At 54.1% G+C, this 17172-nt stretch overlaps 3 protein-coding genes across 5 annotated transcripts in view; 1 reads left to right on the top strand and 2 right to left on the bottom strand.

Annotated features, from left to right (window-relative positions):
* The window catches only part of SLC25A25 (solute carrier family 25 member 25), a 24461-nt gene extending 14140 nt beyond the window's left edge, over nt 1-10321 (top strand). For 2 of the 3 annotated variants that reach the window (XM_021414193.1, XM_021414196.1), the window contains exons 2-10: nt 3163-3289; nt 3378-3465; nt 4269-4380; nt 5147-5305; nt 6054-6206; nt 6326-6433; nt 6670-6837; nt 7250-7400; nt 7834-10321. In XM_021414193.1, the coding sequence (XP_021269868.1) occupies nt 3163-3289; nt 3378-3465; nt 4269-4380; nt 5147-5305; nt 6054-6206; nt 6326-6433; nt 6670-6837; nt 7250-7400; nt 7834-8018 (1251 nt within the window). In that variant the 3' untranslated portion in view covers nt 8019-10321. Of the gene's footprint in view, nt 1-447; nt 807-3162; nt 3290-3377; nt 3466-4268; nt 4381-5146; nt 5306-6053; nt 6207-6325; nt 6434-6669; nt 6838-7249; nt 7401-7833 lie in introns of those variants that run through there. The other variant, XM_021414195.1, reaches the window with a different exon arrangement.
* LOC110406995 (alpha-1-acid glycoprotein 1-like) lies at nt 11633-14622 on the bottom strand. The gene is given in 8 exon segments (XM_021414156.1): nt 11633-11749; nt 12391-12494; nt 13328-13438; nt 13639-13712; nt 13796-13935; nt 14002-14232; nt 14235-14308; nt 14544-14622. Coding segments are annotated over 8 exon segments (930 nt in total).
* Nucleotides 14966-16443, bottom strand: LOC110406736 (alpha-1-acid glycoprotein 2-like). Its single transcript, XM_021413566.1, has 6 exons — nt 16305-16443; nt 16065-16207; nt 15616-15686; nt 15432-15533; nt 15234-15334; nt 14966-15157 (listed from the first exon to the last, which is right to left on the bottom strand). The coding sequence occupies exons 1-6, from the start codon at nt 16425-16427 to the stop codon at nt 15086-15088; spliced, it is 612 nt and encodes a 203-aa protein (XP_021269241.1). The 5' UTR covers nt 16428-16443; the 3' UTR covers nt 14966-15085.

Here is a 17172-nt window from a genome sequence, read left to right as displayed (position 1 = left end):
GGGGGGGGGGGGTCTGCAGCTGCTGTGGAGGCTGAGCTGGGCTGGGAGCAGCTGGGCTGTGCTGGAGCCCCGGGCACGGCCCGTTGGGTGGTTTGCTGGGCAGTCCTTCCCCATACGCTCTGTCAGTACCTGCTGTCAGTGTGCAAGGCTCTGTGCTCAGAGCTGGCTTTGGGCAATCCCCCAGCAACACCGTCCAGCTCTGGCACGGCACAGTAACCTCTATAAATGCGATTCCAAAGCTTTCGCTTAAGCCGGGCATTCCTGGGAATTTAGGAAGAGGAAGGTAGTGAAACCTCTCGTGTCTCACGGAGGGAGAGGCAGTGACCGAGGCCAGGCCCTGCAGAGCAGCAGGCAGGGCCAGCTCCAGGGGCACCGGGAGCCCAGTGCCAGTGGTGGGAGGCCTCGTGAGAAGCTGCTGGCAGCCCTCTCCGTTGGGGAGGGCCGTGGCTGCTACCGCTTCCCTTTTAAGTAGAAGGGCAGGGCTTGAGCAGCCAATCCCGCTGGAGCCGGGCAGCTCATAGGCATGTGTCATGAGACACGCCGGCATTTCCTTCCCACCACGCACTGAAATTAACTCCGGCAGTCTCTCGGCGTTGCGTCCTTCCCGGTCTGTCCGAGCAGCGCAGCCGAGCGTGGGGCACAGGAAGATGCTCTGCCTCTGTCTCTATGTGCCGGTGCTGGGGCAGTCGCAAGCAGAGTTTGAGTACTTCGAGTCGAAGGGGCTGCCGGCCGAGCTCAAGTCCATCTTCCGCCTCAGCCTCTTCATCCCCTCCCAGGAGTTCTCCACCTACCGCCAGTGGAAGCAGGTACGGCCGCGGGGGGAGCTGGGCTGAGCCCCTGGGCTGCTCGGAGCGGGGCTGAGCTCCTTGGGGCTGCGTTGTATTTGGGGCTGCGTGCCGCGTGGTGGGGGATTGCTGCGAGAGCACGCTGCGTTTTGGGTCTTTTGGTTCCGATCTGAGAGGAGCTCGCCGCTTAAACCGATCGACTGGACGCGGTTTAATTAGAGAACGGGGTTTTCCAAACCCTCTGCTCAAGCTGAAGGCTTCATATCCTCTTCCTTTTCCTCCCCCGCACGCTGCCTGCCCTGTGACGAGATGAGCGGTGTCTGCAGCAGCCACGTGTTGCTGGCGCGGGCTGTGCAGGGCGTGCTGCCGGGACCTTGTGCAACAGCCTCTCCCTCCCCTCTTACAGCAGCTGCGTGGGCCTGCCCCGTGCCCTGCTCCGTCCCTGCTCACCGTTTTCCCAAGGGCACAGGAGCTGAGGCTGAGCTGGGCGGCCTTCTTATGCCTTTGTGCAGGTGCACAAATGGAGATGTGCGGGGCTTTTAGATGTGTGGGGTCCCATGTGTGCTGTGGGGTCCCATGTGTGCTATGGGACACGTGTAGTGTGGGTGCATAGAAACACCTGCAGTGAGGTGTTTCTCCTGAGGACATTGCTATGCCAAGATGTCATCCCTGCTGTTCAATCCACGTGCTGCAGGCAGAGGTCTGTTCGCCTCTCTTTGCATTCTCATCCTTTACACGTGTACAAGCAGTTACAGAGCCCTTGCAGGTCACTGCTCTACAGGGGCAGTGTATTTCTTGCCCAGGGCAGCAGTGTCAGTGTGCAGTCTGTGATCGCTCACTGCGCGTCGCTGCTGCTAGGGAAGCAGAGAGGTAGAGCAGAGAGTTGCACAGTCACAGCTCTCCTGCAGCGAACGCCTCTGAATTATTTGTGACTGTCAGCTGCTGGGGGTTGCCAGCGAGGGGGAAGCCCTGATTCAGCTGTTGGAGGCCAAGCCGCTGACATGTGAGAGGTGCTGCTCTATCTTTAGCCCACCAGGTGGATGTGGGGCTGTGTCTGAACTTTACAACAGTCATATGATAAATTGCAGGTTAAGAATATCGGGCACACCTCAAAGGTCAGTGCAGCTGGGACGGTGCTTTCTTATTTAAGGCTCATAAGATGGTTAGAACTAATCCTCGTGGCGGTAGGGCTAAAAGGGCAGGACGTGATGGGGCGGGAGGAAGACAGATTTTTAATGGTGGAGCATTTAGTATTGAAACCATTGAAAACAGCATTGAAATAAAGGCTTAAGGCTAATGAAGGAAGTCCGTGGGCTGAGGAAATGCCACCATAGGCTTCAGAGGTGATTGATAGATAAACCTGAGTGTAAATACGGAATAAAAGAGGGTTAACCTTGGTTCGGAGCCTCTGTGACAGCCCACCTGCTGCTCAGCTAAATGTTACAAGAACTACAACCAAAACATGGGGTGGTGAAGGGCTCTGAGTCACACCTCGTGTAGTGTCGCTCCCTGACTCACGTTTGAAAAGACTTCTAGGCTGTCAAGGGCAAGTGACCAAAGAAAAGGTGAAATGGGAACTCCCTGAGCTGCATTCTTGCAGCCTGGAGATCACCTCTGCTGTCAACAAGTAGCCACGTGCCCCTAGATAGCACAGTTCATCTGCCATTGCCCCATGCTGGAATGAGTTAATTTGTCGTTACCTTGTCCTAGCTGTCTGACACAAGCTAATCTTGATGTTGGCTTTGTCCTACTAAGAACCTTCTCTTGTTCTATATGCATCTCGTGGAAACTTGGATAATTAAAGCACGTAGCTCCAGGGTGCCTAAACCAGTTCATGGGGGTTTTTATCTTTGCTGTGCCCACTAGGGCTGGACAGGCTTTTTCTGGTTGGAGTTGGTTCTTGCCAGGGGTAGCATACTTCTCTAGGGATCATATTAGGCATGGCATTCCTTCTCCCGTTCAGGCATATTTTTTATTACTTCAACTTTGGCAATTAATTTTCTATGCAACTCTTGTTGCCTCATGCTTAGCCCCTAAGGAGACTCTCAAATTATGTCACGTAAGGTGTTAATCAAGATGTAGGACTGAGATTAGATACCTGATAGTTGCAGAGTATCCTCAATAAAAGCACGAGGCATTACGTTTGTCTAACTTTGGAAGGCAGTTGCCTGGAACCAGCTGACCTTTCTACTCTCCTGCTTTCCTCAAATTTCTTTGGAAATTTCTTTCAGTTGGAGGAATTGTCGTAATTGCCAGCTGCTTTCTGAAAGGGGAAAGCCAAAGCCATTTAGGAAACGATATTTAATTATGGTGGAAAAAGGGGCAGATCTTCTGAATGAACAAAGGAACTGATGGTTTTTGATTGTCTCCTGAACAGAAAATTGTGAAGGCTGGAGACAAGGACTTGGATGGACAGCTGGACTTTGAAGAGTTCGTTCACTATCTCCAGGATCATGAAAAGAAGTTGAGACTGGTCTTCAAGAGCTTGGATAAGAAGAATGATGGTAAGCACCTTTCTCTTGCTCGCAGGTAGACTATTGCTCGCTTCAGCTTGTCTTACATATACTTGAGCTCATTGCCTTCTCTTTGCAGGCCGTATCGATGCCCAGGAGATTGTACAGTCTCTTCGGGACCTGGGAGTTAAGATCTCTGAACAGCAGGCTGAAAAAATACTGAAGAGGTGAGGGTTCAGCTGGTTCTTGTGTCTTTCTGAGAAGATCTTCAAGTTGAGAGAAGGAAGCGTGGGGACACGGAACCTTCCTCCTCTTCTTTACCCTGTGTACACTTTCCTGAGACTTCAGCTCCTCCCTTTTGCCTGTTACTCTTCATTTTGATTTTGATTTTTCTAATTAAATGACACTTTTCGTGCTGTAATTTGTTATGGAGAGTTGCTGTTAGAATGTCTTGCCTTGCTGGCCTTTTGTGGGGAAGGGCTTGCACCTGAGCTGATTGCATTCGTTCCTGTCTGACTGTCCTGCTGCCCTGAGCTTGCTGCTTTGAAGAGGGAATGTGCAGTTGCCCCTTGGAAATGCTGAGTGCATTCTGCATGTGGCACTAACATGTTAACAACCACTTATTTGTGCTGTTTTTTTCCTCTTTCTTTCCTCTGCAACCCTCCCTCTGTCTGTTTGCCTGTGTGTCAGAATAAGGACGGGACACTTCTGGGGTCCTGTCACCTAGTAAGTATTTTTTTCCCTTCAGTTGGGAAACTAGTTGGCCTAACTTTGATAGGAGGGGGTACAACAACTCCTGTGGTGCAGTTAAAGGGGAAATAAGGGAGAGAAAGAGGGAGACCATGTCTATCTCTCTGCAGTATTTGGTGTAGAGAAGATTTCTTGGCTTTGTCTTGTGTCTCTTTGGAAGTCTTTCAGTAGATGCTTTGCAAAGCTTTTTTTTGGTGTAGGTCTGAATAATCAAAGGGAAGGGGAGGAGAAAATTGTCACCCAGTGGGAGTCTGTACTCACTCGTTGTCATTTTTTTTAGCATGGATAAAAATGGGACGATGACAATAGACTGGAACGAGTGGCGAGACTATCACCTGCTGCATCCAGTGGAGAACATTCCTGAAATCATCCTGTACTGGAAGCACTCCACGGTAGGTTCCTCCACAACAGGTCTTGGTCTTTTCCCCAGGTTCTCAGTGAAAGCCATAACCCCAAGGAGCTGCTATCGGCAGTCTCTATCGTTTTCTTCATGGTTCAGTAGCTGCCTTGTAGCCCTTGAAGCCCAATTGCTTCCTGTCCTGTCCCCTTATCGTGCTGCCCATCACTGGCACTGCTTCTAAAGCCTCTGGCACAGGTGATAACAACTGTACGTTCTGCAAGATGTACGTTCACTTGGCTTGTGCATCTGAGAGCTCGTACCAGCGGCCAGATCCTGCCAGCTTAGAACCTGCTAAGACTGGAAGTTGATTTGACAGACAGCCATCCTTCCTGGTGATATTTCAGCATGTGCAAAGAGCATGTAATGAGATAAAACTGGCTGCGAGCTTTGAAGGTTCCAGTGAGGCCCAGCTGTGTCCTTGTGCAGTTGCCTACGGATGATCTCTTTTTTTATTTTATTGATACAGTTGAACATTTTGTTCCTTACTGTGATCTACGGTATCTTAACGAAGACAAATATTTAGCAGTTCCCAGCTTCCCAAATAAATCTTCTAAACCTTGGTGAGGTGGTACCCTTGGTGAGATGCAGTAGCACTGGCAGTCCCAGTGGCCAGACATAGCTGTTAATGGTTACAGATAAGCTGCTGTCATAAAGTACTGGATCTGCTCATTCCAATACTTAGCGCTGATAAAGAGTGGTAAAACTTTAGCAATTTTGCTAGCTGATGAAACATTTCTCAACACCTTCTGTTTTCGCAGATCTTTGATGTTGGAGAGAATTTGACTGTCCCTGATGAGTTCACAGTGGAAGAGAGGCAGACAGGGATGTGGTGGAGACATCTGGTTGCAGGTGGAGGTGCAGGTGCCGTGTCCAGAACCTGCACAGCTCCCTTGGATCGCTTGAAAGTGCTCATGCAGGTATGGTGGAACAGTTCCAGTTTGTTTGAATAGCCTGAAGGCTGATCCCCTTAATATTCTTGCCAAAGTGATATCTAGAGGATGATCACATTCATTAACTTAATATAGCACTTTGGTCCTATATTTGCGTTCTTGGGTGATTTGAATGGTCAGTGTCATGTCAACAAATTATCCTTCATTGACTAGAAGAGATGGAGAGAAGCTTTTGGGAGGTAGACGTGAAAACTGGCAATAGTTGGAGAGTTTTGTGGTTCAGAGCACTGAATGAATTGGATTTTTGTGAAACAGGTTCAAGTTTTGGGTGTTGAAGTGGTTGTGGTGGTCAACTGAGAGAGCTGGTGTTCTATGCAAGTATTGTGTGTTACAAAGGAGTTACAAAAGCCTAGTTTTAGTTTGCCTTCTCACTGTACCTGCTCTCGAGTCATCTGAGAAGTCTGTTCTGTATAGCTGGCCCTATGCTAGGTATTGGAGATAGCTGCTTAACCTTTCCCCCCGTTTTGGAAGAGTATATTGATTAGATCCATTCGTTAACATTGGACTTCACAGAAAGGAAGGGAGGCTTGCCTTTTTATTGTCGAAGTTATTGAGAAGGGATTAAAGCCTTGGCAAATCTCTGGGTAAATAAAAAAAAAAAAAAAAAAAAAAAAAAAAAAAAAGAGGTGCCCTTTTGTCCCTGGATTACAGAAGAACGTAACACTGTCGTAATCAGGACTGGAACTAATCCAGATTCACTCTCTCTCTCTCCCAGGTTCATGCCTCCCGCAGTAACAACATGTGTATCATTGGTGGCTTTACTCAAATGATCCGAGAGGGTGGAACAAGGTCACTGTGGCGGGGGAATGGCATCAATGTGCTGAAGATTGCACCGGAATCTGCCATCAAGTTCATGGCCTATGAGCAGGTAAGTGAAAGAGCATGGGAGGAATCTGACCACGGCGGGGGCTGCGGAAGGACAAGCTGAAAAGAGTGGCTGAGAGCAAGCCAGTGAACCTCAGTGTCTGTCTGTCTTGGCTTCCACAGATCAAGCGGTTCATTGGTACCGACCAGGAAATGCTGAGGATCCACGAGCGGCTGCTGGCTGGCTCTCTGGCTGGGGCCATTGCACAGAGCAGCATCTACCCGATGGAGGTGAGGCCGCAGACACTGCAACCCCTGGAGGGTCATGGCAGGGTGCCAAGATGAGAGCTGATATTCTGCCCATGTCTCTGAGAACTCATTAAGCAAGCTGATACCAAGTAATGCTGCTGACGTGACACCTGCTGTAGTCCTGACCATCCTGCTCTTAAGAATTGCATTGTCTGTGTTTTTTTTTTCTGCTGTCGATTCTCCTGTAGGTCTTAACGGCATTTATTCTTGTCTTCTAGGTTCTGAAAACACGGATGGCTCTGAGAAAGACAGGACAGTATTCAGGCATGTTGGATTGTGCCAAAAACATCCTTTCGAAGGAAGGAATGGCTGCTTTCTACAAAGGCTACATTCCCAACATGCTAGGAATCATTCCGTATGCTGGTATTGACCTGGCAGTCTATGAGGTAGGGAGCTGTTAACACTTCTGTAGGGCTGTGCTGCTTGTGTAGCTTTATCAGTCAGACCAGTCAGTTACTACAGCAGTTTAAATAACTCATCAAAGCTTTCCTGATCAGCCTTAAGGGGCACAGACAAATCTTTTTTAGTCAAAATGGCCTAAAAGATAATCCAGCACGATGATTTTCCTTTCATAATTGGCATCGTGCTCGATGCCTTGTTTCTTTTTTGAGAGAACTGCAGCAGAAAATTAAAGGTTTTCTTTCTCCCAGGCCCCTAAAGTAGCAGTAACTCAAAAAGATCTGAGAAGCCTTGCTGACACTGCACGTACCTCCCTGGGCCTTTGTGCTAGACTTTTTATGTATCTTGTTATTCTTTTGATGGCATCTTCGCTGCTAACATCCAGCTTGTTCCTTCCAGACACTAAAAAATGCCTGGCTGCAACGCTACGCCGTCAACAGTGCTGACCCTGGAGTCTTTGTCCTCTTGGCTTGTGGCACCATATCCAGTACCTGCGGACAGCTTGCCAGCTACCCCCTGGCTCTTGTGAGGACACGCATGCAGGCCCAAGGTGAGAACTTCGGGGAACTCTGTGTAGTGTGTGAACTGCTGCCGTGGTGTCTGAGCAGGGTAAAGGTCCTCTGGTGTAAACATTGCTACAGCAGCCTTAACTGCCCCATGTGGCCGAGCTGTAGGCTGTTTGCCACGCTGGACAGTGGACTTTGTGCTGTCCTCTGGAGTCAAACTCCTCTGGGACAGAGTAGTTCTGTTTTCCTCAAATCAAGAGTTTGGGCTAACGGCATCTGCAGAGCAGTTTGGGAAAATGGCTGTGATGTGCAGCGCAGCCATGGCTCGCTGACAAGTTAAGTGTTCTCCTTAGAGCACCTGTGGTCTGTGACCGTGCATGGGGAGCGCGTGATTTAGAACTGCCTGCTCACACAGGTGTTGGCTTGGTGTTTTTGTGGCGTAGGTTGCATTCTTTATTGTGGCCCTTTGCGTTGCAGCTTCTGTGGAGGGTGCTCCCGAGGTGACGATGAGGGGACTGTTCAAACACATCCTGAAGACAGAGGGAGCGTTTGGTCTTTACCGGGGTCTGGCCCCAAACTTCATGAAGGTGATCCCGGCCGTAAGCATCAGCTACGTGGTGTATGAGAACTTGAAGATGACGCTGGGCGTGCAGTCACGGTGACCAGGAGATGCCGAGGACTTGGAACTCTGAAGTCTTGGGGTGTAATCCCAAGACGTACAGTCATCTCTCATTCTGTGAATGTGTCGACACTAAGCTGACTAAGCAAAGCTGTGAAATCTCAGATAGTTTGTGAGTCAGTAAGGGGAGGGGAGGATCCGGTGTCCTTTGCCATCTTGCTACTCAGAGCTCTACAGAAACCATCACACGGTCCTTTTTGCTGGGCCTTCTGGGAGGCCAGGAGGTGAACTCCTGGCCCGATCTTAAGGCATTTGTTTGTTTGAGATCAGTTCCCAGCAGTATGGCAAAGTAGCAAAGATTTGGGGAACAGTCTGCTTTCAGCATATTCGTGTACAGAGCTGTTTGCCTGCAGATGAGCACCTTCTGACTTGCTGGAAGAGCTTCTTTTTCCATTCAGTTGTTAACTTCCTACCCGTTGTTCAGATTTGTACAAACCTTGTGTAGGAGCTGCTGCCACACCAGGCTTGTCATTATGTTTACATATATTCCTTTGGGTAGGAGATGTTCATGTTCTGCTTCCAAGACTTGACATGAAAAGTGATTTTTGAGCTATACTGATTTTGAGGGCTGGTGGGCAGTGGTTTATCCGGTCAGGCTGAATGTTACTTAGGCCAGCCTGATGAAGGATTAGGATTATTTATTTTTTATAGATTTAAGTGTGTCTCATAAATCCACTAACAAGATGCACTTACTAACAGAAGCAGCAGCCTAGAGCCTGCATGCCTGTATCCTTTGCATGCCGGATTGGCTTGTCTTATACTCAGCAGGAGCTTGGAAAGGGGAAGGCTGGAGAGCCCTGGGTGGGCTGGCACCTCGATGCATGGCTTCAGTGAATAACCAACTATTCCACAGCTCCTGTGCAGCTGTGCTCCCAGCACGACACGAGAGCCCCTGTGCAGCGTTGCATGGACCTCTGAATTCCGTTCTGCCTGCTGCCCAGGGTGGCTGATGGACCTTTCCAAGCCCCGTGCCTACGCTGCTACCTATCTCTTTAGACCTCTTTGTAGTTCGATGTTCAGGTTTGCATTAGCGGGATGGAGTCCCCAAGCCACGGGGAGGGCTGATAGGGAAGGGCTGGTTGTCACTGGGAGACGTGAGCTCAGTCCTGAAAACACGCTTGCTTTCCTTTCACAGGGTGCTTTCCATAGGGCTAAGGGAAAGAGACGGCTTTAAAATTTCTCTGCGTTATGGGCTACTTTAGTGGATGGGATCTGGCTCCTGAGGCCTGGGAGATCCGCATCCAATTGCTCGTTTTGGGCAAGATGGACCACCGTTGCATTCCACTGTTTTACTGCTTAAAGCGTATTTATTTTGTATTTATTTGAACAGATTTATGCCAGACTATTTTTATAGACTTGTTTAAATGTTGTTACTGTGCTTGTATTTCTCCTGTTTTAAAAAGTTCTCTGTTTGTTCTCGTACATCACGCAGCTGAGTGGTGGGGAAAGACACTAGAGTCGGTAGTGTCCCTTCCCCGGGGGCCTGAGCTGCCTTTCCCCAGCGTGGGGTTGTTGCTGGAGGACCTCAGCCCAGAGAAATGCTGGAGCAGGAAGCCATGGGAGAGAAGGGAGCTGGTGAGGAAGCAGGGATGGGGGGAGAGGGCGCGCTGCGGGGCTCGCCTTGCTTGGAATCACCTCCAGGCATGGCCGGGAGGGTTTTGGAGGAAGTTGGGAAAGTAGGTCTGTGCAAGTGGGGTGTCACAGTGGCTAATGGAGAGCGATCCTGGGGAATCTGCAAAGGGGGAGGAGGGAGAAAACTCAGGGACTAAAGAAAACAGTGAGTTTCCAGAGAGATGGGAGGGAACTTGCCCTCAGGCAAGAGATGCTGCCGGTCGTGTTTCCAGGCTGAGTCAGCAGATCCTGCTGCTGAACCATTGCTCCTCATGGGCGGCGTGGAGGAGCGTGCCAGAAGTTGTGAAGGGTTTGCTGGTACTCAGCTCCTGAGTCTGCTTCATGGAGTCTTCCAGGTGAGGCTCTGCCCTGATGGTGCTGTCAGCATTGGGCATGTGGGGTCCAACCGAGCCGCATGAGCGATAAGATTTTTTTCCCACCTCCCTCTTTTGTTGTTGTTGTTGTTGTTGTTGTTTTTTTTTAAGATCTATGGTAAATTTTGCAGTGGCTTCTTCCTACCAGTGTGGCCTAATGAGAAAACGAATATCAGAATGCAAAAATCAATGCAAAAATGACAACTGTCTTTGTAGCTGTAACCACAAATTGTTATAATGCAAATCTAACTCAGATTCTTCATGTAGGGAACAGTCTGCTAATAAAGGTCTGTCAAAGAGAGCCCTCGTGTCTGCGCCTCGCCGTGATGCATCGGTGCTGGCTGCGGCCAGATTCTTCCTCCCTGGGATGATTCTCACCAAGGATGCTGATGCTGGGGATGGTTTGCCCTACAGGGACCTGGGAGAACGGAATTCTTCCTGATGGGAAGAAGAGGGAAACGAGATGATAAAACTAATGGTGGTGAAAGGTCAGGGACTCGCGGGTGCTGTCCTTAGCTGTGCGCTGTTGGGTTTTGCTCATCCGTTTGGTGTCTGTACTCAGAGGAGCGAGAGCCCTGGAAAACGTGGGAGCTCTGCAGTGCTCTTGTGCCTGTGATGGAACCAGGCTCTCCAGATTTTCAGAAGAGGTTCTGTTCCATTTCTGTCTTAAATAAAAACCACCTGGGAGCTGTCGAGGGCCCCAGGAGCCCACAGCTGGTAGTGCGAGCTGCCGCTGGGGCCGTGCTGGGGCTGTTGGTTCCCGCGTCTCCAATTGTAATTGGAGGCTCTTACTCACCTATAAATCTGCTTATCAAGTGCTGGGCCTTGCACTCAGAGGGCTGCATGCATTCAGGTGCCAGCTGATGTCACTTGGGCTGTTCTCTGGCCAGCCCCCGCTGCCCTGCCCTGCCCCTCGGCACTGCGGGGTGGGAGCCGTGTGAGCCGAGGGTTGGCAGTGCCCTGCCCTGGCACCGGGAGCGGATCTGCTCACCCAAAACACTTGCACTAAAGGAAATAGGGCTGACGGCTCTATTATATAGAGGAGCGCTGCCTTACAGGGCAGGGGCACCCCCGTGCCGCAGCGGGGGGCAGGGTTCTGCTGTTCCACGCAGTGCCTCCTTCTCTTCCTTTTTAAGGAAAAGAGATATTTTCAGTGCTTAATTGCTGGGTGAGAGCTGAGCCTCAATTACCTTCCAGCCGCCCAGCTCAGCCCTGGCCTCGTTTAACCTTCTGCTTCCACAACCGCAGAGCAACCGTCCTGCCGGGGGGGTGCTGCCAGGGCTGCTCCCGGCTCCGTGCCGTGACGCAGGGAGCCCTTTTCTCTCCGGAGAAGCCAAATCCAGTGGGACGGGTGAGATCCGCGGCCGGGCACAGCCTCACGAGCGGGCGCCGATTGCCCTCTCCTGGCCGCCCAGCACCACTGCCCTGTGCGGGCCGAGCGAGCCCCGTGCCCGGCGGTGCCCGGCGGTGCCCACCTCCCCCCCCCGCTGGCACGGCAGCCCGGCTCGCTGCAGGGCGGCTGATCCCGAGCGCTGGGGCGATGGCACGAAGCAAACCGGGGGCTCGCTTCCTTTTTGCAGGTCCCGCTCAGCAGCTGGCGGTACCCGAGCGTTTATTGCTGCAGGCTGCCCGCGTGCCCTCCCGCTGCGGTGCTCGGCGGGGCCGTGCCCGGTGCTCCTCCATCCTCCTCCTCTTCCCTTCTTTCCGTTTCTCCCGGTTGGCACAGCTCCTTCAGAACGGCCCCCAAAGAAGGGACAAATGAAACTGCCCTTGGTGGAGGTCGCCCAGCCCCGCTGTGTTCCTCTGCTGCCGTCCCACTCCTCCACCTGCTCTGCCCCGATCGCCTCCACCTGTGCTGGTTCCTTGTCCTCCTCTGAGCCTTTTTCATCTCGCCCAAAGCTCTGCACCGTGCAGACCCCTCTGTGCCCTCCACATCTGATGGCTGAGAGCTGTGCATGGCCCCAGGTGCAGCTTGATGAGCCCCATGCCCTCCTGCTGTCCCACCGCTGCCATTTGGCATCGTCGGTCCGCCCACATGCTTCCCTGTGCCCCCAGCTCCTGGCAGGGCTTCTACTGGAAGAATTGGGGAGCACTGGGTGCAGCTGAGAGACCTGCGGGGAAGATGAGGTGGGAGGATGGCGTGTGGCCGGGCTGGTGTGTGGGATAGAGCTGATACTGGATGGAAAATGGAAGGGAAAAGCTCTGCTTTACAGAGAGCGGGGGTGGGCAGGCCCAGTCCCATAGCAGCAGGAGTGGTGTTTGGGGCCTTCTCCTGATATCCAGGGGGGCCGGGGCTGGGGTCCTGGCCACGAGGAGCCCCAACCTCAGAGCACCCCAAAGCACTGAAGCGAGGCGGGGATGAGGATGCACCTTCCTCCACGGCGCGTACACCACGTCCCCCCGGCTCAGCCCCAGGCTCTCTGCGTGCCGGCCCAGCTCCTCCCGCTGCGTGCTGCTCACCGTCCGGTTGCGGGCTGCGAGGGCAGAGGATTTATCACACATCCTCCCTGCCTGCGTTTCATCCCCTTGCTCCCACGGATGCTGAGCATGGGTCACCCATCACACCCAACCTCGGGCATCGCGTTTTTGCCTTTCCCTTTCCCTTTTCTTTAACCCTCCGTGCCTACTGCAACCGGTTGCCCAGTACTCGCTGGTGCTGCTGCCGTGCTGGGGGGGGATGCACGCAGGCAGGTGTATGTTTGCCAAATGTGGCTTTGAACTTTCTTAAGCAGCAGCTCTGAAGCTTGAGAGGGCAGCGGGAGTCTCTGCTGGGGGTCTCTGTTGAAGGACTCTATTGGGGGTCTCTATTGGAGATCTTTACTGGGGAGCTCTATTGGGGGTTTCTATTGGGGGTCTCTACTGGAGATCTCTACTGGGGAGCTCTACTGGAGATCTCTACTGGGAGCCTCTCCTGAGGGTCTCTATTGGAAGACTCTCTTGGAGGGATAAATCACAGCCTGCATGCTGCTCTATGGGGCAGTGTGTGGGTCCAGCTGGCTCTGCCTGTGCTGGTGCTGCTCTGGGACGCAAAGACCAAAAATCCCAGTTGGCTTGAAAGGACTGAGATTTCACAACGATATCGATGGCGAGCTGCGTGTGCCTCCTGCTCTTTGAACACTGATGACGTGAGTGGGTTTTGTCTGTAGTTTGCTCTTTCTGCTCTGCGTTTCAGATTTTAATGGGGTGTTGGTGTATTCCTGTCATCCCCCTGCAGAGGTTTCAGGAAAATCGCAGGTCGCTGCTGTGGGTTTACCTGGCAGCTCTCTGCACACACAGCTCTGGGTCGTATGAGGATGGGGCTGCATACCGTAGAGATACAGCGCCGAATACGTCCTGTCCCTCTGCACCTGGTGCTGGATGAGCAGCGTGTCCTCGGAGCCGAGGTTTGTCACCGTCCCCAGGCTGAGCTGCGTCTTGGCTTCAAGAGAGCAGAGCCGGGGTTGGGAGTGAGAGCGGTGTTAGTGCTCCGAGAAGCGTCGTGAGCTTTCTCCCCTTCCCTCAGGGGTTGTGAAATAAATTTGGGAAGCAGGATGGCCCCTTCCGTCCCGGAATAAAAATGGAACGCGTTGATCCACGCCCTCCCCACAGATGCACCTGGCCATGACCCCGAGTGCTCACCGTGCTTGAGCAGCGCCGTGCCGTTGGCGGCCAGGAGGATGGAGGTGGAGTTGTTGGAGAGGCATTGGTCACCCCTGCAGGGAGCGGGGATGCTGGAACCGCCACAGAGGGAACGGGGTGGGAGGAAGGGACCGGGGATGGGGAGGGGGCATCTCACACGGCCACGTGCTGGGTGATGAGCAGCTCCTGCCCCACACCGGGCTCCACGCGCAGGTGGCCGTGGTCGATGAGCAGCAGCTCCAGGAGGTGCTGGGGCAGCTGGGCGGCCCCGGCCACGTACCACCACATCCCCAGCGGCTGTGGGAGAGGTGTGGGGTGATGGGGGCTCCCTTCAGGCCCCCCCTGTGCCCGGACCCTCCTTACCCATGGTGCTGTTGTGTTGGCCAGGCTCGGAGCTGGCGTGGGTTCGTGGGGAGCGGCTGCTGCAGGAAGCAGGGAGGTGAGGATGAGGATGGTAGAGACGCCGGCCGGGGCCATGGCTGCTGGGGGGAGAGGAGCGAGCGAAGCTGCTGTGTGGGTGGATAGATGGACACTGCTCCCTCGGCTGTTTGTTTTTGCAGACCCACTGCAGGCGGCTGCGCACAGAGGGGCTGTGGTGATGCAATGGCACTTTTCGGGGAAATGGCCTTGGTGGGAGCCAGCTGCCCCCCCAGCCCGGTGCTTTCAGTGGCTGGGGGAGGTGAGGGGCAAAGCACTTCCTGCAGTGAAAGCTGAAATCTGCCCTAAATTTCCTCATTTCAGCCACTGCTGTTGCTCTGTGAATGAGGAACAGTGCTGCTTATTGGGATATGGGGGGTAGGGAGCTGGGGGCTCTGGGTCTGAGCCAAAATGGTGCTGGGAGGGCTGTGGGGCTGCCCCAAGCAGGGAGCATGGGCTGGGGGCTCGCCCTGTGCCTCGAGTCCCACCTGGAGCTGTCAGCTGCACCAGCGCTTCTCCTTGCAGGTTTTCCTTCGTGTCTGATCTAAACCCAAATGGTAACCCCATTTTTCCTGCTCTCGGTCATGGCCATGGGGCTTAGTATCTCCTTAGTATCTCCTGTCCTGTTCATGGCCCCCCATCATGCCCTGCATCACCCCACACACCCACCAGCTTGGACGCAGCCGTGCCCTGGGGCTGCTCATGGAAGTGAGCCCGGGGGTTGGATCACCGCCTCCCTCAGCCGTGGCCCATTTTGGTGGCTGTGAGCCACACCTCCGCAGGATTTTGTCTGATTTTGGGCTCAAAGCCAACGCCCGTGGTGCCCACCCCTGCCCCATCCCGCACGTGGGTGCAGCAAAGGCGAGCACGCGGCCGGCGGGTGTCACACACAGCTTTATTCCGGGTCCACGTGAGAACAGAAAAGCAGCAAATTCCTTCTGGGAAGGGCACGGTGCAAGTCCTCGTTGGAAGACATAAATCCTCGTCGGGGCGTCCCAACGTGGAGCTGAGCTCTGGGGGGGACGTGGGCTCACCCCAGCCGTGGCTCTGCGGTGGCTGTGCTTCCTTCGCCCCTCTCCTCGCCGGCTGCAGGGCAGGCGTCCTGGGGAGGGGGCACAGGGCTCGTTCCTGCCCGGGTTGTCCCCATGAGCAGCCCTGTGCCGCCTGCGGGGCCGTACCTTGTTGGAGGTGACGAATGCCTCCTCCAGCTTGAAGCCGTGGCAGCGCAGCTGGGCTTCGAATTCCTCTAGCTGCTCCTTGGTCACGTTGGGCGTCCGCGCTGCAGGAAAATGGGTGAAAAAGCAGGAAAAGGGGAAAATAGAAAGGTCTGTGGGTGCTTGGGGTGCCCCCCAGCGCAGGGAGGGCAGCGTGCTCACCCGAGAGGCTCAGGCCCACGTGGTTATCCTTGAAGTGCTTCAGGATGAACAGGTCCTTGTCGCTATGGATCAGCTCGGCCATGGACAGCTCCTGCCCCTCCTCTGGAAGACACAGGGGCCGCGTTCCCGTAAGGCAGTGGGGTGGTGGCTGGGGGATGGGTGCCAGGAGGGGCTGTGGCTTTACCGTGCACCAGGGTGGAGTTGTGCCGGAAGACGTGGATCTTGCTGCTGTTCCTCACCACGCATGTCTCGTTCCTGGGGGGAAAAGAAGTGAAACAGGGCCCAAACCATCCCAAATTGCTCCAAACACACCTAGAGGGTGTCCCTTGGGCTGCAGCCTTCTCCTCGCTGGGCTGGCCAGAGCCTGAGGCAGGGCAGCCCATAGCAGGCTGCAGAGCTTGGATAGATGTGGGTAACAGCACTCCAGCCCCAATTTTGCTGTCATCAGAGGACACCTGTCCTGTCCCCTTCCCATGGCCCAGGGACAGCTCTGACCCGCTGCCCTGGAGCATCCCATCCCATCCCATCCCATCCCATCCCATCCCATCCCATCCCATCCCATCCCATCCCATCCCATCCCATCCCATCCCATCCCATCCCATCCCATCCCATCCCATCTCATCCCATCCTTACAGCCTCATGATTTCCGTCACATTGAACACATCCTCGTGGCTGCCAGGGAAGAGAGTGAAGGTCGCGTACTTCAGCTCCTTCATCTCAGCCATGTGCGGGGGGTACTGGGAGGCACCCATGATGTACACCCAGTGCCCCAGCAGCTGCCAGCAGAGCAGAGCGGAGGGTCAGGGCTTGCAGATGCATTACAGACCCCGGTGGGCTGGAGGGGTTCAAGGGATGAAACGCAGCACAGCTTACCCTGGCCACCGTTGCGTTGTCCATGACGGCGGGGACGAGCGGGACGCAGGTGGGGGACTCGGTGGCATGGACACGCACCAGCCCCGTGGCGAGGATGAGGATGGGGATGAGGAAGGCCAGCATTGCTCACTGTGGGGCTGTGGTGAGGCTGCAGAGTGGGTGGGACGCGGCCGTGTGCTGGCACTTTTATATATGGCCCTGCTGCAGCCCCGTGTGCTTATTTAACCGCGGGGCTGTTTGCTCAGGCATGAAGCAATAGCAGGTGATGGGAATTAAACTGGCAGGAGATTGTGTTCTTCCAGCAGAAAAGGTGAAAAAAGCTGTATTTCACCAACGGGAGCTTTTGTTCTCGGAAAGCATAACTCATGGGTGAGTGTCGGGCCGAGCGCTGCGGGTTTGTTTGTGCAAGGTCCTGCAGGGCAGTGAGAGCCACGGGAGGCATTTGTCCGTGTCCTGCCTGCCTGGGGCTGACAAACACCCGCCCTGGCGCTGGTGGTGGTATGACATGGTGGGGGCTGCGGGACTGAGGGCCGTGGTTTGTTCCACTCGGAGAAGAGGAGGATGGGGGGGTCCTCATGGTGGCATGCAGCTCCTGACAGGGCCCGAGGGGATGGCATGGAGCTGTGCTGGGGAGGGCCAGGTGTGGGCTGGGGAAAGGCTGTGTCCTAGAGGGCGGGGGGCACGGCTCCCATGCTGGAGCTCAGGGAGCACTGGGACCCCACTCTCAGCCACAGGGGTTGGGTGGTGCTGCCCGGAGCCCTGGGTTGGACTCAGTGATCCCTGTGGGTATCTTCCAGCTCATGATGTTCTGTGATCCTATCCTGTGAATCTTCCTGAGAGAGGAGAATTTGGGTTTCAAAGTCAGCTC

The sequence above is a fragment of the Numida meleagris genome, chromosome 16, assembly GCF_002078875.1.
Source record: "Numida meleagris isolate 19003 breed g44 Domestic line chromosome 16, NumMel1.0, whole genome shotgun sequence".
NCBI lineage: Eukaryota > Metazoa > Chordata > Aves > Galliformes > Numididae > Numida > Numida meleagris.
This window is presented reverse-complemented; position numbering and strand designations above follow the sequence as displayed.